The 19509-nt window shown below is 39.1% G+C and overlaps 2 protein-coding genes across 3 annotated transcripts in view; one reads left to right on the top strand and one right to left on the bottom strand.

The window, feature by feature from the left end:
* Nucleotides 1-4257, top strand: part of RAB3GAP2 (RAB3 GTPase activating non-catalytic protein subunit 2) — an 84709-nt gene extending 80452 nt beyond the window's left edge. For both annotated transcript variants that reach the window (XM_034764615.1, XM_034764614.1), the window contains exons 34-35: nucleotides 2163-2321; nucleotides 3496-4257. In XM_034764615.1, the coding sequence (XP_034620506.1) occupies nucleotides 2163-2321; nucleotides 3496-3642 (306 nt within the window). In that variant the 3' untranslated portion in view covers nucleotides 3643-4257. The remainder of the gene's footprint in view (nucleotides 1-2162; nucleotides 2322-3495) is intronic.
* A 2080-nt stretch (nucleotides 4258-6337) lies between these two features.
* The window catches only part of IARS2 (isoleucyl-tRNA synthetase 2, mitochondrial), a 55103-nt gene continuing 41931 nt past the window's right edge, over nucleotides 6338-19509 (bottom strand). Inside the window, exons 15-23 of the mRNA XM_034764617.1 lie at nucleotides 17811-17919; nucleotides 14609-14711; nucleotides 12751-12876; nucleotides 12118-12249; nucleotides 10450-10556; nucleotides 9281-9426; nucleotides 8827-9017; nucleotides 7067-7211; nucleotides 6338-6753 (exon numbers count right to left, since the gene is read on the bottom strand). Coding sequence (XP_034620508.1) covers nucleotides 6611-6753; nucleotides 7067-7211; nucleotides 8827-9017; nucleotides 9281-9426; nucleotides 10450-10556; nucleotides 12118-12249; nucleotides 12751-12876; nucleotides 14609-14711; nucleotides 17811-17919 — 1202 coding nt within the window. The 3' untranslated portion in view covers nucleotides 6338-6610. The remainder of the gene's footprint in view (nucleotides 6754-7066; nucleotides 7212-8826; nucleotides 9018-9280; nucleotides 9427-10449; nucleotides 10557-12117; nucleotides 12250-12750; nucleotides 12877-14608; nucleotides 14712-17810; nucleotides 17920-19509) is intronic.

Genomic DNA, 19509 nt, shown 5'->3' with positions numbered 1-19509 from the left:
CACACAGTTATCTGGGACAGCCATGTTTAATTTTTTTGCAAACAAGAAAAATTGTTTGGGAGGAGTGGGGGGAAGAATTCACACCTTTCACTGATGGGATTCTACCATTAGTGCAGAACAAAACTAAACTAAGCAGTAACAGTCATTGCCAGTTGTGCTAAGCACTGAGGTCTGGGAGAAGAATTCATTTTTATTTGTCAGTACAGTTAAACAATGTGGGGATTCAAAGTATTCCACTTCCAGTTTGAGCAGATCCGTAACCCAAACTCTAGCACTTAACTTCAGTGTCAAACTTACTTAAACGAGTTGTCACAGAAGAAACAACAAGGAGTCCTTGTGGCACCTTCAAGATTAATAAATTTATTGGGGCATAAGCTTTTGTGGGTTAGAACCCTCTTCATCAGAGGCATGGAGTGGAAAATACATGTCTAAATACATGAAAAGATGGGAGTTGCCTTACCAAGTGTGAGATCAGTCTAAGGAGACAATTCAATTAACAGGATACCAAGAGAGGAAAAATAATTTTTGTAGTGGTAAGAGAGTGGCCCATTTCAAACAGTTGACAAGAAGGTGTGAGTAACAGTAGGGGGAAATTAGGTTTAGGTTTTGTAATGACCCAACCACTCCCAGTCTTTATTCAGGCCTAATTTGATGGTGTCCAGTTTGCAAATTAATTCCAGTTCTGCAGTTTCCGGTTGGAGTCTGTTTTTGAAGGCTTTTTTTGTTGAAGAATTGCCACTTTGAGGTCTGTTATTGAGTGACCAGGGAGATTGAAGTGTTCTCCTACTGGTTTTTGAATGTTATAATTCCTGATGTCAGATTTGTGTCCATTTATTCTTTTGTGTAGAGAGTGTCTGGTTTGGCCAATGTACATGGCAGAGGGGCATTGCTGGCACATATCACATTGGTAGATGTGCAGGTCAACGAGCCCCTGATGGTGTTGCTGATGTGGTTAGGTGCTATGATGGTGTCTGTTGAATAGATATGTGGACAGAGTTGGCACCGGGGTTTGGTTCCTGGGTTGGTGTTTTTGTTATGTGGTGTGCAGTTGTTGGTGAGTATTTGCTTCAGGTTGGGGGGCTGTCTGTAAGCGAGGACTGGCCTGTCTCCCAAGTAATTTCCCCCTACTGTTACTCACACCTTCTTATCAACGGGCCACTCATTACCACTACAAAAGTTATTTTTCCACCCTTGGTATCCTACTGTTAATTGAATTGTCTCATTAGACTGACCTCACACTTGGTAAAGCAACCCCCATCTTTTCATGTATTTATACCTGCTCCTGTATTTTTCACTCCATGCCTCTGATGAAGTGGGTTTTAGCCCACAAAAAGCTTAGGCCCAAATAAATTTGTTAGTTTCTAAGGTGCCACAAGAACTCCTCGTTTTTGCTGATACAGACTAACACAGCTACCTCTCTGAAACTTGTCACAGAAGAAGAGTTTGAAAATTCATTACTCTGCATGTTCATGAAATCTTTGTGCTGTGTTCGGAATGGTGTTCTTTTGCTGTTTTGTGGTTCCAATATTGAGAGATTTTGATGCTTCTTAAAACAAAAATGCAGCCTTGAACTATCCATATTTGGAATTGTCAAACTGCATGGTGCTTAGTTTCTGCCTTCCTTAGAGGGAGTAACAAATCTGCAAAGAGGTGACACTGAAAAAGTAAATGATTTTAGAGAGCTTGAAAAATAAGCAAAATTCAAGTGTCTGTAGTAATATGCCTGTGTATAAATCACTGTAGTTCTAATCAGATGACTTTAGGGCAATGTGCAGGCTTGAGACAGTAAAAAAGCTTTCAGTTTTCTTAGTCTATCATCTTAGCAGGAGACAGTTTTTCAAACAGAGGGGATGTGAACTCATGTTTCAAGAATCTTAAGGTATGAGCTTGAGCCTTAAGACTCACTGCCATGTAGCCATTATAAGAGTTGCATTCTACAGTGCAGGACTTGGAAAAAAATTGTGGATTTGTTCCACAATTTTCACTAAAAGTCACTAACAAGAGTCCATACCATTGGCTGATAAATCCGTTTCAGATTCCTTCATTTGTCCTTGTATTAATTGAAGGTTAGGGCTGAAGCAAGATAAAGTAGTTTCGACATGGGTCATCTGTAATCTTGCACATTTTTACTCTGAGTTTTGTTGGTATATTCCTATTCTCAGGCCATTCTTCAAGTGCATGACAAAGAAGTGCTTGCATCACAGCTACTTGTGCTGACAGGACAGAGACTGGCCTATGCTTTACTACACACACAGACGAAAGAAGGCATGGAGCTGCTGGCCAGACTTCCTCCAACACTATGTACCTGGCTTAAAGCTATGGTAGGTTCAGCCTAAATGAGAAAATAAATGTATAGAAAGCTTCCTTTTGACCAAAGACTTTTATTACTTTTAAAAATTAACATTTTTAGTAATGCTCTAGTGTCAAGTATGAGTCCAAGCCTACCTGACTTCAGTTCTGGTTATTAGGAACAAGACAGCCCAGCATGATCAACTATCTGGTCATCTCTGCTTCATTCTACATTTTCTAAAAAGCCACACAACTTCAGGGTTACAGGTTGCAGTCAATTCAGAGGATCGAGTGAATATCTTGATTGGTTTAAAATGTGAATGTATTGCAGAAATGCCTCTTTTCACTGCTAGATTTTATTGGGAATCCTTTTACCAGCACTTGAAGGGGAGTAAATTGTTCAGGTGCATGCAAACAATTGCATATTTGCTGCTCTTGCGGACAAGATGTGTAGGAGTCCAAAAATGTCCCTTTCCAAAAGTTTAAATAATTTATCTTCACTTTAATGGATGTCCCCCCCCCCGTGAAACTATCATATTATTACTCATGTTTTAAACCATGGGACTGCTTTACTGTGTAATTATTGGCAGTATGCTCAACTGCTTGTAGCTGATCTTCCTTTAGTCTGGGGGCAAGACTAACTTGTGCTAAATCTGTGAAACAATTCAAGAAGTTGTAGAATGAAGCTTCTTTCAGAGGAAATAAATTGAGTTTTCTGCTGTGCACTAGTGAGTGGCATGGTTCTCTTGAGTGGCGCTAGAGTGTGATCTAAGAAGCATTCATATAAACTGCAGCATTACGTTGTATAGAAGACTCATGTCCTCCTGAATAGTGTTCCCTATATGAGTTTCTGTAAGTTTAAAGACTGTACTGTGGGTAGCATTTATCCTAGTGAAAGTCAGGATCCTGTACAGAACTTTTCAACTTTTGATTCATATCAGAGAACTCCTTTGCTACTGTCAGATTCCATTGAAGTCCTCTGTTTCCCTGAATGTACAGTTCAAAGGGGAGTGGGGGGGGGGGGGAGATGATATGCTGTGTTGACTTCAAACTAGTACTGGATGCTTCATTGTACTGGGCTTAAATTCCCCACTGCTTACTTAACTCTGCTGTGATCTAGAGATGAGCTCAGACACCCATTTACAATTACAAGCAAACTTCATTGTGGCCTTTTCTTCCTAACACTTTTTAAAAATCCTTTTGCAGGACCCACACGATCTTCAAAATGTCGAAGTGCCAATTGCAACAACAGCGAAACTAGTAAACAAAGTAATAGAGCACTTACCGGAAAACCACGGGCAATATAGCCTTGCCTTGAATCTGATTGAGGCTGTAGAAGCAATCTCTTCATGACAATTTACATACTAGTTTTAAACAGTTCTGCTGTAAGATGAGGTAGTGCATGATTTTACACACTGAGGCTGACCTTTGTAAAGGGAAACATTCATGTGGCTTTTGTAAAATAAACTTAATTTAAAAAGCAAATGCTTTTACAATGGAGTCCATCTAAGTTCTACCCTATTGTGCATAATATATTAGGAGCTAGTAATCTTTGTACATTTGTCAATAACTCAAGTGCTCCACTATTTATTTCCAACTCAAGCACTTGTGCTCTAGCTTAAATAGATTGTTACATTTAACAGCAGTTTTATTCCACTTATTTACAAATTATATTCTTACCTTAACATGTGAGATTCTATATTTCATACTCTGAAAAAACATTAAATGTATTTTCCATATATGCTTGGTTATTGGACAACAGTCAGTTGCATAAATCTGTATCATGTAAGGAAAAATGTTAGGCTATCATGTTTTTCTGAAATAAAAATGGTTGTGTTTAATTTCCATAAAAGAGTTCTATTCTGAAGGGCCCCTAGTAGTTAATCTTCAGAGGAGCCAGAGTTGATGGAGGGGCTCACTTCCTGTAACAGCAGTACAAAACACCTTGCATTTTCAATGGGGATAAAATTAGAAAGAGGAACGCACCCATCAAAGTTCAAGGATTGGGGAAGAATAGTCTTAAGACCATCAATGTAGAAACAAACATCACTTTACCAATAAGGCCTCACCCAAACAAGATTGGAGCGTAAATTTCCTAGTGTGGCTGTTATGGAAATCCTGGTGAAGTTAGGACTCCAGGATCAAGCCCCTGCTCTTCACTTGCTTAAAGGAGTTATTTAGAACTACACCATGGGATAATGCACCCTCTGGAGTGTGATTTCTAAAGTGCACTAACGTGTTATACATTAAAACAGCATTATGTTAAAGTGTGCTAGGGAACTTCTAGTGGGCACCAGCAGAGTCGATACAGACCAATTAAAGTATAAGATGTTAACATGCTTTAGAAATCATACCCTTGTAGTGTGCATTATTGCCCACTGTGCTGAAGATCTGTAATACAGAAAACGTGCGTTTTACAAAACCTTGTGTGTTCTTCGTAGTACAGTGCCACAGGATATCTCTATTATGAAGCCAGAATCCTTAAGTTTTGGGTGGTATTTTTCAAGCCATCAGAAGCAGACCACCATTCTTATCTTACAGCAGCTGAGTATCCCTGTTGTCCTCTGATATAAATGTTTTCTGTGAACATCAGGACTGGAAGAATGATTCTCACCAATTCCTGGCTTGAGCCTCTATCTCAGTTATAATGGAAACAGCTAGCTGACTCCTGTAACTTGCACCTGTCTGCAATTGTTAACTATACACAGAATCATAAATCTACCTTATTATATAAAGGAATTTGGTGATAACAATAGGACATAGGATTTACCAATACTAGAAGTAACCTACTCAGTAGTGATTACCTTCTCTGAGGTGTGCTGCTGTTATCAGGGAACTACTATTAAAACAGGAACAAGAACAGTTTGTGGAGGTGGGGATTGCCACTCCCTTGTAGAATGACAAGCTACAAGAAGGGTTCACTTGAAATAAACACTTTTAAATTGACAGACAGTCTGAAGTTTACTTATTCAGTATTCTTGGCTCTTAATGTACAGAAATCAGTTTACAATGCTACTTCACCTCTAGCAATATGGAGGCTTTTTGAAAAACAGCATTCTGTTTTGCATTTTAAAGAATATAGCTATAATTCATTTACGCCTATTGCTGTTGTATGACATTATGGTTACCATGAAGGGTATTGTGCTAGTGAAAGCAAATAATGGCCAGTACCTGCCAACTTTATAGACTGATTCAGTATATTGACAAGTTAAATACTGGTAAGAGACACGTGGCTGTCTGAGATGTTCTAGGGTAAGACTGTAGGGCAGTTTCCTCTGAGGCTACTGTAGGCCTTATTATATGATGCCTTGTCTAGACGCTATAAATCGACCCTGAGCACTCCATCGACTCCTCTACTCCACCGGCACGAGAGGCGCAGGCAGAGTTGACGGGGGAGCGGCAGCAGTCGACTCAGCATGGTGAAGACACCACAGTAAGTTGATGTAAGTACGTCGACTTCAGCTACGCTATTCACGTAGATGAAGTTGCATAACTTAGATCAATTCCGCCCCCCCCGTGTAGACCAGGCCTCAGGGTTGTTTCTTGTTTACATTCAATCCCTTCACGCTACCAGAGCAGCATGAAGGAGCTTAGTGTAATTGAGAATCAAGGCCTAAGGTGTTATGTGAAACACTTTACATCAACCCTGTAATGTACTGTAAGTAATAATATTATGTATATACTGCTATTTTCTGTGTCACTTTCTGTGGAGTTGTGTAAATCAAAAACTTGGGATTTGATTCTAGTTTTTGCCTTCCCTGGGCATGCAGACCTGAACTGTGATGTATAGTTAAATATTTTTCCTTACCCGTTACTCCAGCGTACAGAAGGTTTAGCTGAACTACGCAACTTCACAAAGTCAGTTTACACCACTATGAATAAAGTAATTTAGACTTCACTATCTTCAGGGCTAGGCAATAGCCTGCCGTTTCAGTAGTTGACCTCTCTTTTACAATAGCCATCAAGATAAGTTACCGCTGATTTCAGAGAAAGGACTCTACTTACTTTAGACCACGTTAAATTTTGACACACACTTGTAGTACTAGTCTGTGTTTGAAGAACCGCTTTTATTAGGCGTAAAGTTGATATAAACACAAGCATTTTTAAAGTTTTTTCCACTACTGTAGTTCTGCTTAGATTAAGGCATAAAATGCATTGCCCGTGAACTGCTACAGCTTTCTTCAGCATATACTGAGTTTTCTTTAACTCTTGCAGTTACTTTGTAGCTCAGGGGTTCCATTGGGTTAATGAAACATTGAGTTTACCGTCTTTTATAGTTTAGAGTCCAAGTGGAAATATCTACATAATAGTCCAGCTCACTTCATTTTCCAGCCAGGACTTCGGTGCAGCGTGGACATAGTGAGAGTAGAGAATCAGCAGTGTACTTCCTACAACGAAGGCATTTTGCTTTAGCAGCTGGTAGGACTATAACTTTATATGTTGACTCTTCACGAATATCACCACCTGTCAAAGAAAATGTTACTGTATAGCGTACAGTCAGCCTTGAAAACCCAGCTCACACTGCAGCCTCCCGCTAACTGCATTTAGGGGGGTTAAAATTTCTCTTTTCCTTTCTATAAAGTAAAGCTAAACTACAAGAACCACCTTTGACCAGAGTCCTAAATGCAGGTAAGAGACCAAGAAAAACTAGTGCACAGAAAAGGCCTGATCCTGCTCGGCATCAGCGCTCGGTAATAGGTAAGTTTCTAATCTAAGAGAGAGTTGTGTTTGCTGGGTAGAAGCAGGCATTGGTTAGTTGTTAGTCCCTTTTTCTTACCTTCTAAGTTAATCAAAAAGGTCCCTTTAATGACCTTTTCATCTGTGGCCATTTCTATAGGTAGTTCGGACAGTAGAGTTGTCTGTGAAGCCATCATGATTTCATTTAGCTGCGATACACTGGAAGACTCCTCAGACTGCAGTGTCTGGAAAGAACAGTCGCTTTCTGAACTTAAATAGCTTAAACTTTTGCGACAAATACACCGTACAATGCAGCATGGGGTTTGCAAGCTGCCTGATTCAAGTCCAGCCCTCCTGCTGGCAAAGGCTAGAGGTGTGCATGTGGCTGCAGGACATTTCAACAAATGTTGCCAGTCACAGCTTTTGTCTGAGCCACTTCTCCAGCTGTGGGAATACATCCTACTGCCAGCCAGCAGTATAACAATTATACTCTGACCTCTCAGCTCCTGATGTCAGGGGCCTAAAACAAAATGATTGATCATAATGCTCAGTTTTGATACCAGATTGACAATGCTGGCAATCTCTCTCCCCAGTATCATTTCAAACTTCAGCATACACCTTCCTTAAATGCCTTAGGCCCTAGCACAAGTCAATCCCTTGCATTTTAAAAGCTTAGAGTTTCAGACATGGTAGTAGTTTCTCGTAGGGACACATTCATTAGTAACTGGACTGAAACAACTACCAACTTCTTTCCCATAGGCTTGGCATTGACTTCAGTCATTTAGACCTGGTTTGAACAGCGGCCCAAGAAACTGAAGTGTCCAAAATCCCTTGCCTATTGCTCCTGTATCAGTTCCACATCCAGTACTGAACTGCAACCCACTAGGGAATCTTGCATCAAACTCCTAATCATTTAAGATAGCAAGAAGTCTGGACCCTATGTCCATTTTCAGAACAGAAAATAGCCCTTTCATGTTCTGACAAGTGTGCTGACCCTGGTTCAGAAATCACATGGATTAGCTAAGTGGAACATAGTCCGTATTGTTAGCAGTCATCTGAAAAATGCTGCAAAGGACTAGATCCATGGATTTAGGCACCTAAACCCAAAACTTAGATAAAAATCCCCAGTTGGCTGCCATCTACACTTGTCAGTAGCATGCACAAAGCTGATACTGCCTAGTCGCTTGGCACCTGAGTCCCAGAGAGATCCTCAACCTAGTTGTCCCCCGACCTGCAGGAGGAAGTCACCCTGTGCCAGGTCTCAATCACTTCTGTTGAAGTTGTTCCCCTTTGTGTGAAATACCTGAATATTCAATGGGTGAGGCAAAATGGTGTTATAGGCTAGCTATTAGAGCACTCACTTGAGAGATAGGAGACTTGGGTTCACGTCGCTACTTCAAGGCAGAGGGAAGATCTGAACCCAGGTATCACATCCCATCATAGGTGAATGCACTAACTAGGGAGGGAACATAGGCACCCGTCTCCACTTTTTGCAAGAAAGGGTTGACCTGACACAGGTGCCTAACTCCAGGAGATGGCTTCCAACTGAATCCCAAGTGGTGATTGACATTTAACTCCCTTTGAGGGTGGGGCTCAGGTCACCCCCTCTCCTTAGTATTTCCTACAGGCTAGCTGTCTTCTGAGCCACTTAACTCTCCCTGTGCATTGTATAGAGCACTGGGCTCCTGCCTTGGGGCTGTGGATTCCACTAGACCTCAGGGCACCTCCCTGTTAAGCACTGTAACCCTGACTCCAAGTCGCCTACAGAGATCTAGCTCTAAGTGCTCAAGTAGAGTAGGAGTTATTTGTTTCTAGAATGTTAACAGGTGGGGTGGATGGGTGGGTGTTTTTTGTTTTTACCTCCATTAACTCAAAGAGCAGCCCAGGGTCGATTACAATGATGACTTCATGCTCCAAAGCATTTTTGCCAGCAATGGATCCAAGGAAAGAGTCTCTCATCGCACATGCAGCTTCCACCACTTCCTCTAGGCCAGGTTTCTTCCACACGGAGCTTGTGTTAATCCAGCCAGAATGGAAAACACTCTCCCCCTCTTGAAACAAAACCAAACATGGTCAATGCATTGGAGTTTGTGCTGTCTACTGCTCCCTTTCCATAAAACTGTTCTGCAGCTGATTTCTTTAAATACTTATTTTTATTTGAGCTAGACAAAGGATGGCGAGGACCTTTTAATTGCAAAGTTAAAAAATACAGATTTTTAAACAAATGCAAATTTTTGTCCACAGTCACTGTTCTAGTACAAGTTCTCTGATATGTCAGTGTCTGGTTTCTGTGACGGAGGTGTACATGCCTTACCTTTCTTGTATGGGAGGAACTGGAAAACCTCCTCTGCCAGATGAGGAAGGACTGGTGCAAACGACCGCACCACTACATCCAAAGCCTCGGCTAACGCTGTTTGACATGAACGACGTTTAGGATCTTTTTCTTCTTCACAATAAAGCCTGTGAGTCACAAGAGGGGAGAGTTTGTGAAGTTGCTTTCAGTAAGGAGAGAGAGAGAGTTCAGCTAGATACAAGATGTGTGCTAAAATCGGTCTTATTTAGGTGTTTCAAGATAGACCTAAGGGCCTAACTTTAAGCCATAATTTGTTTTTCAAAGTCTGTACGTAGATTACACTGTGTTCTGCCTTTACAACAGTTCTGGGTTTCAAGTTATTGTTTAAAGAGGTTTCATTTGACTGCTTTGCATTTTTAACTGGCTTTACTGAGCCAAAAGTTTTTTGTGTAGGAGGGATGATACCCCTCAGAAAGCTTCAGTGTTTTGGGTCCCCAGTAGAGAGGGCCTATACCCAGCCTCTAGACTGGCACAAAAGGTCTCAAAGAAAGAAAAACCCATCCCTTAAAGGAAAATTTTTCTTGGAGAAATTTGAGACTAAGGATCAGGAAACGTGAAACCCCTTCCTGGAAAACTTGGGACAGATGTAGCAAAAGCATCTACTGAAAAATCTGTGACCTTCTAGTTCTTGCATAATAAATACCAACGTGCACGCCAACAGCTTTTTTTTAAAACAACGCCTGCTAAGTCTGATTCTGAACCCATAAGTCCAATTAACAAGAGAGTATTGGCAAAGAACGAGATGTGTATCCCCTCTAGAAACCTAAGCAATTCAATTAAGAGCCAGTAACACAAAAGGCCTATTGGGGCTAAATCTATACTATCTGGTATCCCTTCCAGTTACGTTTGGAAGGAAACAAGAATTGCTGAAATACAGATCTTGAGAAGATGGGTTCAATGCTGCTGGATACTATAAATCACCCTCTAGCTGCTAACTAAGTTTCATTAAAAATAAATTTTATTTTGCCACAAGTATTTGTTTTCAGGGTAGCCTGGGATGGAGATATACTTCAATCACTATTTATATTATCTCCTTTATGAGAGTTCCACAGCCAATCTCAAACCAGGTTTCTTAAAAACATCATAAAAAGAAAAAAGTTGCCTTAGTGACAGCAGGCATTAATACCTACCTGTCTTTGATTATGCTGAAGTAAAAGTTGGACAAATCTCTAGTGTGGAATGCTTGCAACAAACGAATAACTTTGCCATAATCGTATTCCTTGTACGCTTCTGTAACCTGGGGAACAGAGAGATGATAGCAGCACATCCAATTACTATCATATTGGATAGAAATGTAGGTCATGATAAGTCTGGGAACATTTTCTTTTGAAGAAAGTACAGGAAGGGGGCAAGTGCTGAGTAGGAGAAAGGTAAGGCGCCTGGGAGAACATCTTTCTGGGCTCTTCTGAGGAAAAAACCTGATAATTCATATGAATTGGACAGTGAGTTTGTAACAACGGGAATAGAGAAATCATTCGAAGACACAGAATCAAACATCCCTCTCCAAGGGATGGCAAAGTGAAATAAGATCTAAAGCAATCCTGTTTTCATGCTAGTATATCGGGGAAAAAAGATTAAGGGAAGAGAAATCCAAAAAGCATGCTAGGTATAGCAACTACTGTTCTACCAGGTATTTCCAGTACTCCCCTCTCTGCTTAGCAGGTTTTAGGAGACAGCCTTCTGATTTCTTTCATCACTCGAGTATGCAGAATGCATTTCTGGCTCAATTATCCTAGATGTGTTTAGTAAGCTAGGTCCTGACCTTCCTGAAATTCCATTTGGCTCACCTAACCAGCTCTGCGAAGGTATTTCACCCTCTCACCACTTGTACATTGCCGAAGCATCTTTGCTAATCAAAATAAAAAACATTTAACCAATTTGTCTCAAGATTTTGAAAGAAAATGTTTTTTGATTCGTATTTATAAAGTGAATGTTTCATAACCTGCAAATTTCCTAAGTGTCTGAAAGCCAAGTGATTCTGCTATAGCTACTCCAATCTTGAATGAAAACAGAGCATTTGGAGCATCAAGAGGAACATGTTAGCTACACAGGTCACATACACCAAAAGTGCTCTGAATTGCATTTAAATATATTGATCTCCCCCATCCCCCCAAAAAAGCATTAGATATGGCTGTATACCCTCCTCTAATTGGAGCAATTTGAGGCCTCTGAAGGCAGGCCTCAAATAAAGCAAAATTTAACATGCCCACTTAGGACTCGTATTGAAGTTTTTTAAACCTTTCAAAAAGCCATAAGTTGCCCAGAGTAGAGGCAGGCTATATTAGTGATCACCTCAAGGGTCCCATTCTGCCCTCAGATACATAGCCTTTACTCCCATTGACTTGAGTGGAAGTGGCATGTATGTGTCAGAGAGCAAAATTAGCCTTTAGTTTTTTAAATAGGCTATATTCAAATGGCTACATGAAGATTAAAGCTCTTCTACATTCATACAATTAAAACATTTTTACGAGTTATCTCTGTGTACTATACAATACAGATGCATGCCAAGTGCTGTCTAGGGTGAGTTTTTTTCTTGCCAAAAATTGGCATTTATAATGGAAAGAATTCAGTTGTATATACAGTATGCTACACAGCTATTTCCTTATCACAAATTTAAGATAGATCTTCATTTTGCTCCATTATTGGAAAAGCTCACTATTTACATTTTTTCTTCAAAATAATGCAAACACACTTATAAGCATTTTCCCCAGAGACATTATATTCCCAATTTAAATTAATCACTAACAACCCACCTTGTATAACAAAGTACACAGTAGATTAACATAATTCACCCTCACCTTCTTAGCATAATCCTGTAGTAAGTGTAGCATGTACTGGTCTATTACATACATCTCTGAACTGGGGATGGAGTCAGTTTCTGGATTGAAGCCAGCCATGTTTCCCAACATAAAGCGGAGCGTATTCCGAAGCTAACAATAAACCATTCAGAAGTGTTAAATGAAACAGTTTCATCAGAATGAAGAGTAAACAAGATGCACAAGAGATTTCCACCCTGTCAATTTAAATTTAAATAAAATAGAAAGCTCAACCATTTTTCTAATTGATGATTCCAAATCATTACAAAATACAGTACCTGTACCAAAAGGATCATAACAGCAGAGTTGTGAATAAATAGGTTATATACCAACAATCGCTAAAGGCAGACAAGCTAAAGAACATATTTTTATTTTCTCTAAAATATATTACTACTTGACCAGCACATCACAAAAGGGAGCAATAATAATTATGTGCTTGAGAAAAAACACCCTTCATTTTCAGCTAAAAGAAAAGCTCACATACACTCCATTGCGACAAATTTCAAAGTCAGCGGTCATCTTTGGTATCACAATGGATTCTACTCTATAAATATAAAACCAAAAGTGAAGAGGATGTGTTCTCTTAAAATCAGATGCATCATATTCACTTCTCACCCTGTTTATATCGTCTTTTGCAGCACTAAGTACAGCTGGTCCAATCAGCACCTCAGTAAAAACATTTGATTCTGCCACCCACCAGCGAAGGACATCAGCGCCATACGGAGGCTCCTTACTGTGGTCCTGTTCATTGACAAAAACACAAAGCTCTTTTCAGTGCCGCTTATTTGCAATTTAAGACAATGCAAACACATTTTAAAACCAATACAGTAAGACTCCAGGGTCAGCAACATCATGTTTGTATTTGTGCCCAAAAGATTCGTCTACAAATAATTCTAACTAAAATGTACACTCTGGAATTTAGATACCCACCCTTTGTTTTTACTGTATCGGTCGTTATAGCAGTACTGTAATACAAGCTCACAGCAGTTACAGCCTCCCTCTACCTCTCCTTGCAATATCTATCGGAGGCACAGAGCTAACTTCAGCTCCAGCGTGGCACCAGCTCCTCCAGGCCCCCTCCTTCTGGAATCATACTGAGTGGGGTGTACCACCTCATCTGACGCCCCAAAATCCTAGCCCCGTGCATTTGGAGTGGGTAGTGAAAGAGACACATCATTTTCTCTTTCCTCCCCATACCATCTTACAATCAGGGTCAACAGAGAACCAGTATACAAGTGTAGAATGGTTTTTCTACAAATTAATTGAACAGAGATGGTGCGCAAACTCTCTACCTGCTTATGTACTGAATCCCCTGCCACTCTGTCAACTGATGGCACCACCGCAAACATCGCTAGCCCTGCCCCTCCAGCAGGTCTCCCATGGAGGGGAAAGCAGTCCCAAACTTAAAGCTCACAGCTGTACTGTGATTTTAATTATTTCCTTTCTTCAGTATAAGGAAGTGCCTATCGATCACCACACAATCTAATAAATAGCTGAAGAGCGGCTTTTCTATATTACATTATTTAGAAAGCCACATTAATTCACTTGCTTCCCAACCAATTTGATATCTAGTTAGAAAACGATTACTTTGTGGCTCTGTCCTGAGCCCTCATCAAAGAACAACTCCCCACTGCCACCTGCTGTATGAATTACTCCAATATATTTGATGTCTAGAAAAACGGCATGGTTCTAACTAAAAACAGAAGATACAGTATAAATATTAATGTCTTTAAATGATTTTTAGCTTCAGACTTTATACCACATTCTCTTTGAAATTGGAAGATCATCCCCCCCCTTGATTTTTTGACACACAAAGAGAAAAGTTTTTATCAAATCATGTCAGTAAAGCCTACCAAGGATCTGTCATTCTATGCCAAAGATTCACAGAATTATGAAGAGACCCCCCCAAAAAAGGATCACCAGTAAAAGCAAGGACTAACAAAGCTCAGTGTTTCAGAGGATTTACTTTCAGTATAACATGTAGAATGAAATGAAAAAAGTTTCCAGATCAAGAAGCCCAGTCACTGGCCTCACTCTACATGCCTATTAGTATGCAAATGATGCCATGACTGTTGTACTGCAAAGATCTCTCTCTGCAGCACACATCCAGTTCAGCTTCTTTAAAAAACAAACAAACCCTTAGAATAATATCTCTCAAGAGCTTAGAACTGAACTATACTGTCAATAGAATTGCTACAGCCCCTCTCCATTCCCTATCACCAAAGAATAGTCATATTCAATAGAATTAATCTTAAACTTATTGCAGCTTGAACACTTCAAAGCTGAGAAACAATTCAGGTTTTAATTTCAGCTCAACGGAGTTCAATATATCCAACTTTATTATACAGCAGCTTTCCAATATTCTGCCATAAAGCAGTTGTACAGGGAAATGTTACACAACAACATGACTAATTCTTGGCCACGAAAAAAATGTAACTAGAAATGCCATGACACAATGTGTGTCGTGACTTACTTGGCCTCCATTGATTACTACGTCAGGATCGACCACGTTGCCCATAGATTTAGACATCTTCTCTCCTTTTTCACCAAGAGTAAATCCATGAATCACTAGAGTTCTAAGGAAAACAAAACAAAACCCAAACATGTCAATATTACTTAAAAATAAATAAAGCCTTAGGATTTGTATCTTTTTAGTGTGGCAGTCTTGTCTTTCCAGAAGTAAACTCTAACCAAGAAATCTTCAATCCAAAATGGAATCTATTGAATACTGAAATTTATGTCTATAGAAGAGCAGAAACACTAGATCTCCAACAGTCTTCCTAATTGTACAAAACCACCAGTTTTAATAGACTAAATCAGTGGTGGGCAACCTGTGGCCCATCAGGGTAATTTGCTGGTGGGCCACCAGTTTGTTTACATTTGCACGGCCCCCGCAGCTCCCAGTGGCCACGGTTCGCCGTTCCCAGCCAATGGGAGCTGCGGGAAGTGGCAGCCAGCACGTCCTTGCAGCCCGCGCCACTTCCCGCAGTTTCTATTGGCCGGGAACGGCAAACCGCGGCCACTGAGAGCTGCGGGGGCCGTGCAAATGTAAACAAACTGGTGGCCCACCAGCAAATTACCCTGATGGGGCCGCAGGTTGCCCACCACTGGACTAAATCTAACAGACTAAGGGTGAAATTTTGGTTTCACTAAAGTCAATGGCAGTTTTCCCACATTATATCTATACATACATATTTTATATCCATACATACACAAATAAATAAAAAGGAACACATGCACACACGCAATATATGTTTTATACCATTCATTTTTCCATTTGACCAAAATAGACATTTACATTCAGTGCATACGCATTTGCTCATTTAAGTTATTTATAAAAATCCAAGTAGTATTATGTATACTTCCTTAATGAAAAAGTAACAAATTCAATAAACTGAATATTTCCCAATGCAATCAAGTCAATAACTCAAATTATTTCCTCTATTCACTGTTCTCTTTGCAACCAGAGGAGATAAAATCATGGTTTTAAATGAAACCTTAGGTTATTTGACATTTTTATTAGGGCCGTCAATTAATCACACTTCACTGAAGTGATTAACTCAAAATAAAAATAACTCAATTAAAAAAATTAATTGTGATTAATCACAGTTTTAATTGCTCTGTTGTTAACAGAATACCAATTTAAATTTATCATAAATATTTGTGGATTTTTTTTACATTGTCAAATATACTGATTTCAATTAGAACACAGAATACAAAGTGTACAGTGCTCACTTTGTTATTTTTTATTACCAACATTTGAGCTGTAAAAAGATAAACAAAATAGTATTTTTCAGTTCACCTGATACAAGTACTGTAGTGCAATCTCTTTATTGTGAAAGTGCAACTTACAAAATGTAGAGTGTTTTTTTTTTACATAACTACACTCAAATAAAAATGTACAACTTTAGAGTCTACAAGTCCAGTCAGTCCTACTTCTTGTTCAGCCAATCGCTAAGACAAACAAGTTTGTTTACATTTATAGGAAATAATGTGCCTACTTCTTATTTATGTCATCTGAAAGTGAGAACGGGTGTTCGCATAGCACTTTTGTAGCCAGTGTTGCAAGTTATTTACGTGCCAGATATGCTAAAGTTCATATGCCCCTTCATGCTTCAGCCATTCCAGAGTACATGCTTCCATGCAGATGACGCGCTCATTTAAAAAATAATTCGTTAATGAAATTTGTGACTGGACTCCTTGGGGGAGAATTGTATATCTCCTGCTCTGTGATTTTACCTGCATTCTACCATATATTTCATGTTATGGCAGTCTTGGACGATGACTCATCATGTTGTTCGATTTAAGAACACTTTCACTGCAGACTTGACAAAACACACACGAGATTCAAATGTGAGATTTCTAAAGATAGCTACAGCACTCGACCCAAGGTTTAAGAATCTGAAGTGCCGTCCAAACCCTGAGAGGGACGAGTTGTGGAGCATGCTTTTGGAAGTCTTAAAAGAGCAACGCTCTGATGTGGAAACTATAGAACCCAGACCACCATAAAAGAAAATCAACCTTCTGCTGGTGGCATCTGACTCAGATGATGAAAATGAACAAGTGTCAGTCCACGCTGCTTTGGATCGTCATCGAGCATGGTCACGTCCTCTGAAATGGTGGTCGAAGCATGAAGGGGCACAAAAATGTTTAGAATATCTGGCATGTAAATACCTTGCAACGCCGGCTACAACAGTGCCATGCAAACACCTGTTCTCACTTTCAGATGATATTGTAAATAAGAAGCGGGCAGCATCATCTCCTATAAATGTAAACAAACTTGTTTGTCTTAGCAATTGGCTGAACAAGAAGTAGGACTGAATGGACTTGTAGGCGCTGAAGTTTTCCATTGTTTTATTTGAGTTCAGTTATGTTAAAAAAAATTGACATTTGTAACTTTCACAATAAAGAGATTGCACTACAGTATTTATATGAGGTGAATTGAGAAATATTATTTCTTTTGTTTATCTTTTTTTACAGTCCAAATATTTGTAATAAAAAATTAACAAAGTGAGCACTGTACACTTTGTATTCTGCAGTGTAAATGAAATAAACATATTTGAAAATGTAGAAAACATCCAAAAATATTTATAATAAATGTTATTCTATTATTAACAGTATGATTAAAACTACAATTAATTGTGATTAATTTTTGTAATCATTTGACAGCCCTAATTTTTACCCTTAGGTAACAGCTTTGCCACTCATGTTAAGTTCAAGGTTCAAAAACACAGGGACACACTACTTAGTCACCACCCCCTACAGTCAGTGTGAGCTTCCATAATATGTCCCATATTAAGGTAAGACACTGATCTTGGCAGTGTAAGGGCGTGACAAGAATGGGTGATGCCAACAATAACTGAACGCCTGAACACACGATGAGGTATATCCTGAGTGAATGAGATAGATGAACACAGTAAGCTGTTGGAACAGCACAGGAAAGCATCCATTTAAACTCAGAGTGAGAAAAACAAGTTCAACAGAAGATAAATGGACTGTGATATAAACCTCTGAGGAAACCTTTAGAATAAAGTGTATGGATGTCACCTGAAGATTCAGTAAAGGCTTTCTTTAGTTTTTGTGGGGAAAGGGTTCTTCATATTCTCTATTCAAATTACCATACTCCCATTATATAAAAGCTCAATAAATGGCCATGTTGCAGACCAAGCACTTACTTATAAGGTGCTTTTTTTCTCGTTGCCACACTAGTTAAGAGAGAGGACTGAAACCAGCCTCCCAATTGGTCTTTTCCTTCCAAGTATAAATCCGCCCTTTGATCTGCACCTTAAAACAAAAATATGTCAACTGATTTTTTTTTTTTTTTTTTTAAACCTCAGTTTATATTAGATTCCTAAATACTTGTAGTAGGTTCATGGTAAAATGAAGTAATCAGAAGAAATATTAACATGTATTGTAGTAGACATATCTGTAAGCGGTTATAGAACACTATGCTTTTGTTCTGTGAACCAAGAACTAGTTTATTTACTACTGTAAAAAAGTACACAATGAATTGTTGAAAACAATAGACATTATCAGGCTAATTACCCCCAACTACGTAAGCAGCTAACAGACAAAATAATAGGTGGTCATTAAATGCTGAGACTTGTTAAACTCTGAGAATTTATAGGCAACAAACAAGCTTACTTTCCCACATGGGCCTCTAACAAAATAATACTGAATTATGAAAATTCAGGCTATTATAATATTGCCTATTTTGCACTCGGTACATTTCATATCAGGCTCTCAAGGCACTTTACAAATATTAATTAATGATAAAACTGCAGGTTTCAATATAAACAACAAACAAACTGATTCATTGCTTGGTACGCAACTGTGCTGCCAACAGTACAAGTCATGGGAACCCAAAAGTCTGAAGTTACACGGGTACTCAAAAGGGAGGAAGGTGGGAATTGGTGGTTCTTCCACAGGCTCACAGTAGGAAATTTTTCCTGATTTTTAGCCAAAATCTTCCTTTAATCAGTTTCATTCAATAGCTCCTTTTATCCTCCCCCTTGAACCACCTGAGACTATTCCTCTCTTTCTCCCTGGTGTTTACAGCCTTTATCTATTTGTTTAGCTTAATGGAAGTTTCGATATTCAGATCCATCCTGTAATAAAAAACAGTTCAACATTACAAAGGTCAAGGACATTCAGCCACTGCTAACTAAGGGGTGTGGGTGGAGGTTATGTTTTTCTATCACATTAATTTATTCCTTCAAGTAAATCATAAAGATCTAGTTAGACAGCATACTAAAATTATTAATCTTTGCAACAAGAGACTGAAAAATACACGTAAAAACAAAATAAGCACAATAATAATTGTAGTGAGTAAACAGGCCATAAAAAGGATGCAGTTATAAAGCAAGAACAGCAATAACTTCGGCATCTATTACTGATTTACTGTACATACAGTATTTTTCTCTGGCAAGTCAACTGCTAGAAAATTTCAATTCTTGCAATGTAGGGCAAGTAAATAAAAGAAATTTTCTTGTAATAAGGGGACTCAAATCTAGATGACTGAAGAACCTAAACAAACGGTCTATAAATATCCACCAAATTAATCTATTAGCGTTGGTCTTTGTTGTCTCGTAGAAAGTAGATATAATTGTATGCCTGCAAGAACAGCATGCCCTGGTGAATATACTTTACATTTTTTATGAATTCTTGAATATTATGTGTCTGTAGACGTAGCAGTACTTTGAGCCTATATTCCACATTAATTAAATAATTTATAATCTATTGGGTAGTTCTCATCTCAACTGTAATGAAAAAACAGCAAAGTTGTAGTAACAGAGGGTCCTGTGGCACCTTTGAGACTAACAGAAGTATTGGGAGCATAAGCTTTCGTGGGTAAGAACCTCACTTCTTCAGATG

The sequence above is a fragment of the Trachemys scripta genome, chromosome 3, assembly GCF_013100865.1.
Source record: "Trachemys scripta elegans isolate TJP31775 chromosome 3, CAS_Tse_1.0, whole genome shotgun sequence".
Lineage (NCBI taxonomy): Eukaryota > Metazoa > Chordata > Testudines > Emydidae > Trachemys > Trachemys scripta.
This window is presented reverse-complemented; position numbering and strand designations above follow the sequence as displayed.